The sequence below is a fragment of the Plasmodium inui genome (assembly GCF_000524495.1).
Source record: "Plasmodium inui San Antonio 1 unplaced genomic scaffold supercont1.20, whole genome shotgun sequence".
NCBI classification, from domain to species: domain Eukaryota; phylum Apicomplexa; class Aconoidasida; order Haemosporida; family Plasmodiidae; genus Plasmodium; species Plasmodium inui.
The window spans coordinates 492,941-496,519 of NW_008481854.1; the positions used below are offsets into that span (position 1 = coordinate 492,941).

The 3,579-nt window shown below is 42.5% G+C and overlaps 1 protein-coding gene across 1 annotated transcript; it reads right to left on the reverse strand.

Moving 5' to 3' along the window:
• Positions 1-1,479: 1,479 nt before the first annotated feature.
• C922_04229 (hypothetical protein) lies at positions 1,480-3,237 on the reverse strand (the record flags this gene model as incomplete). The annotated part of the gene is made up of 2 exons (XM_008819814.1): positions 1,480-1,722; positions 3,148-3,237. The coding sequence occupies 2 exons, from the start codon at positions 3,235-3,237 to the stop codon at positions 1,480-1,482; spliced, it is 333 nt and encodes a 110-aa protein (XP_008818036.1).
• Positions 3,238-3,579: the final 342 nt, after the last annotated feature.

Consider the following 3,579-nt stretch of genomic DNA (forward strand, 5'->3'; position numbering starts at 1 on the left):
CTGCGTGCTTTTTCGTCCCTGCTTCATATCTGTGCCTTGTCTTAATTCGCGGAGGACGTTGTTTGAGATCTGAATTTGGCTGGGATCTTAACTCTGTCGTTTGTGCCTCAGGCTGCTCCCTCCTGTCTGTTCAAGACTTTAGCTTCTACGCTGCTCTTGCTTTCGTTCACAGTATTACTCCTCCTGGGGTGTTAGCCTTGGTCCATTTTGTGTTCCTTGCCTGTTCCTGTTCGTTGGCACTTGCTTGAGAGTCAGTCTGTGAGATCATCTCGGAATCTTTATCCCCGATTCCTCCTTCTGATCCTTGCGTTATCTACTCCTCCATACCCCTTAAGAACTATGCCTTCCCGGAGGGAAATCTGGTAGAAATACTTTTAACCTCATGTTGCATGGAGAAATTCTCTGCTCTTGAAGAGGTTTGATGTCTTCTTGTTGGATTTGGGGGGATTTCACGTATTGACTTGGGGGGGGACTTAGATATTTTTTTCGTGTCCTCTTATTCGGGTGTCAGAAGTATTCTGAATCTTTCGGTTTAATCTAGTAGACTCATCACGCCTGCCCAGCTTATATTTCTCGACTCTTTCCTGTTCTTGCCTGTTTGGTTAGTTGAGAGTTCCTGATTGTTTTCCTGCCTTGTTCATAAAGACTTGTTATTTCAGTTCATGACTTTGAGGATTCCTGACTCATTCGTTTCAGTATTTCCCTTCTCCTGGGTTTTCTGAATACTAGGCTTCTGGTTCCTTGCATTTTGGAGGTTTTATGATAGTTGGTCCGTAGATGTGGACTTTGGATCTGTTAGAATCTTCCTCAGATTTTGTCTCTCTTCCCATGCTTGTATGAGCTCGTTTCTTTTGGCCTAAGACTTTTCTTGTGTTGCTGGCCTCTTATAACAGCCTCGGCTCTGACTAAAATTCTGCCCCCTAGATGTGTCCAATGAAGAATTGCTGCTTCTTGTTGTGAGGTTTGGATGAATCCTCTTCACCCTTAGCCTTCCTTTGATTAGGCAGGGGAGTTCCTAGTTTCTGTGTATATCCTTTCCTTTTACATTCCCTGTTGAACTTAGGATTTCTTTACCATTCATTAGGTTTTCGTCGGCTTCAGAAAACTGCCTCCTCTGGTAATCTTTCTTGTCGCTCATCTTGCCCTATTCCATCCTCCTGACGTCCTTTCTGGCAACTGTGCCCTTTTATTTCTGTTAGATTCAAAGGTCGCCTGGCGGGCTTTTCTTTTCCTCTGGCTGTCCCTTTTTTTCCGCCTTGGTCCCTTGTTGTTTCGGCGATTCCGCTTTTCTCTTTCTCTCCTCCTGGGCACCCGTTTTGGGAGGCTTAGTTGCTGCTTTTGCGGTTTCGGTTCTCCTCCGTCCTGGGGGTTACTTCTCTTCACTCCGCCTTTTTGTCCTATGGTTGTGTGGCACGCGATATTCCTTTCGTTGCTCCCTTTCTTATCTTTCCCTTCTTCAAATTGAGTATTCGCCTCAACTTAATTTCTCTTCTCTATTCTCCTGATTCTGGGAATCGGTCCTATCCTTCCCTTCCTCTGGCGCCGTATTTGTTCATGTTTTAGATCTTTTATTGCTCCTTTAGAAGCCCAATTGAATCCCTTGCTCATATAGTTACTTGATCTCAGATTATTGTTGAAGTTGTGTGCCCTGGCGTAACTCGGCCGAGTCTGGCTTATTTTCACTTTTTTCTTGCCGTTTCTCTTCCCTCCTTGGGGGGCGTTCTTACGTGGTTTTGGGGAGGTTATTTGTTTATTTCCTGCTTGTATTTACTTGGGAGATTTGTCGTTCGATTTGAAGATTTTTGAAACTCCTATGCTCTGTTACTCTGGGTATTTCTAGCCTCCTCTAGTTTGTATTTAGCTGGTTGCGATTAGACTCATTTTTTTTTTCTTCTTTCTCTTTCGATTTCTCGTTTTGGCTTTCTCTTATACTCAGACGTTCAGACCATTAGATTTTTCGGGTTCCTCCGGTTGTATTACGTCCTTTTCTCTGGATTCATTTGATCATTGACTTTAGGAAGTGGGCTGTTGGTTGTAGTTTTGATGGGGAGGAAACCCTGCTTTCGTTTTCAGGCTTCTCTCCTGTTGATTCCTCCCTGCTCCTGGCGTCTCTTTGGGTGACCGTTCACACTTGAGTCACGCTTATGCAATTCTGATTTCCTCATGATTATATCTCCTACTAAGTCGGACTCCCTTCTCTGGATTTCATGGGGTGTTTTCTTCAAACAAACGGAGTACTCGTGCTTGCGGTGTTGTGTGTTCCCCTTTAGTTTTGGTTCCTGTTGTTCTGTTAAAGATTTCCTCCGTTTCCTCAATACACCTCAGCCTCCTAATTTTCCATTTGTTCCTGAACATAGATTTGTATCTTCCCTTTTCTTTGTCTGCCCTTTATCTTTCTGGACTATTTGGTCTCGCCTCCTGTTTCCTCCTTTCCTTATTGTTTTGGCTTTAGGCTGAATCCTTGTTTTATTCTATTTGTATTTAGGCATCTTTGTTTGATCCTTTTGTCCTTCCCAGTCTTTTCTAAGGTCTGTGTTCGGTGTTTCCTTAAATGAAGGGGCACGAGGACTGTTGGACTTATCCCCCCTTCATCTGACAATATTCTTGTGACCTGGTTTGGGCTTTGCACAGTCGGGCTGGTGCTTGCTTCGTGGCCTTCTAATAAATCCTGCTAGTTCCTTTTCTTATACCAACCCTTTTTGTCTGTTCCTAATGAGTTCCTGTTTCGCTATCTTTGGTGTCCTCTATTAGTTCACTGGGATCTTTTCATTACCCGTGGAAACCATCTCTTTTCTTGGGGGTTATCTGCTTGGGCTGGATTTCTCAATCAACTTGATTTCTTACTTTCTCCATTGTAACTACTTCGTTGTTACTATGTCTTCGCTTTTCCTTTTGTCTTTGTGTTCCTCAATCATGGCAGATTTTCCTCCTGTTGTTTATTGTATGAGATAAATGACTTGTCGTATATCATTCTCCTTAGTTACTGTTGCTTCTATACTTGTTCTTGTCTTGATGTTCCTTTATTTTTTTATTGATGTTCGCTCATTTGTGTAAACCTTTTCCTATTTGGGGTGAACTGGGTTTGGATTTGTAGGGGGATTGGCTTCTTTTTAGTTATGGGTTTGACCTCCTGATTTCCTCTCCGACCTTAGAATTTGTCCCGGGAATAGTTCCTATTGAGAACTCATCACTCGCCGAGATTTTATAATGGTATCTATTGTATTGAAGAATCTTCATCTTTGGATTATTGCTACGCCTCCTGGAGAATCCGTTGGGTGGTTTTGTTATCTACTTTTTTTATCTCACTCATTTTGGGGACATGCAGTCAATTTTTTCCTTCTTTATAAGGCTCCATATGCACGCGGTACATTTAGTTACGGGCACTGAGTTGACACTTCGTCTTTGGTTTGGTAGTTCAATGTGTCTGGGCTAAAAGAGTAGTTGGACGTTGTTCTTTTCCTTTCCTTCTAGTTTGGTTCTTTTGCGCTTCGGAGGTTAGTTTTGGAATACTATAGAATGCTATTTATTGTTGTTTATATTTGTCCTTCTTGATTGTTGAAGTTAAATCTACCTGTTTCC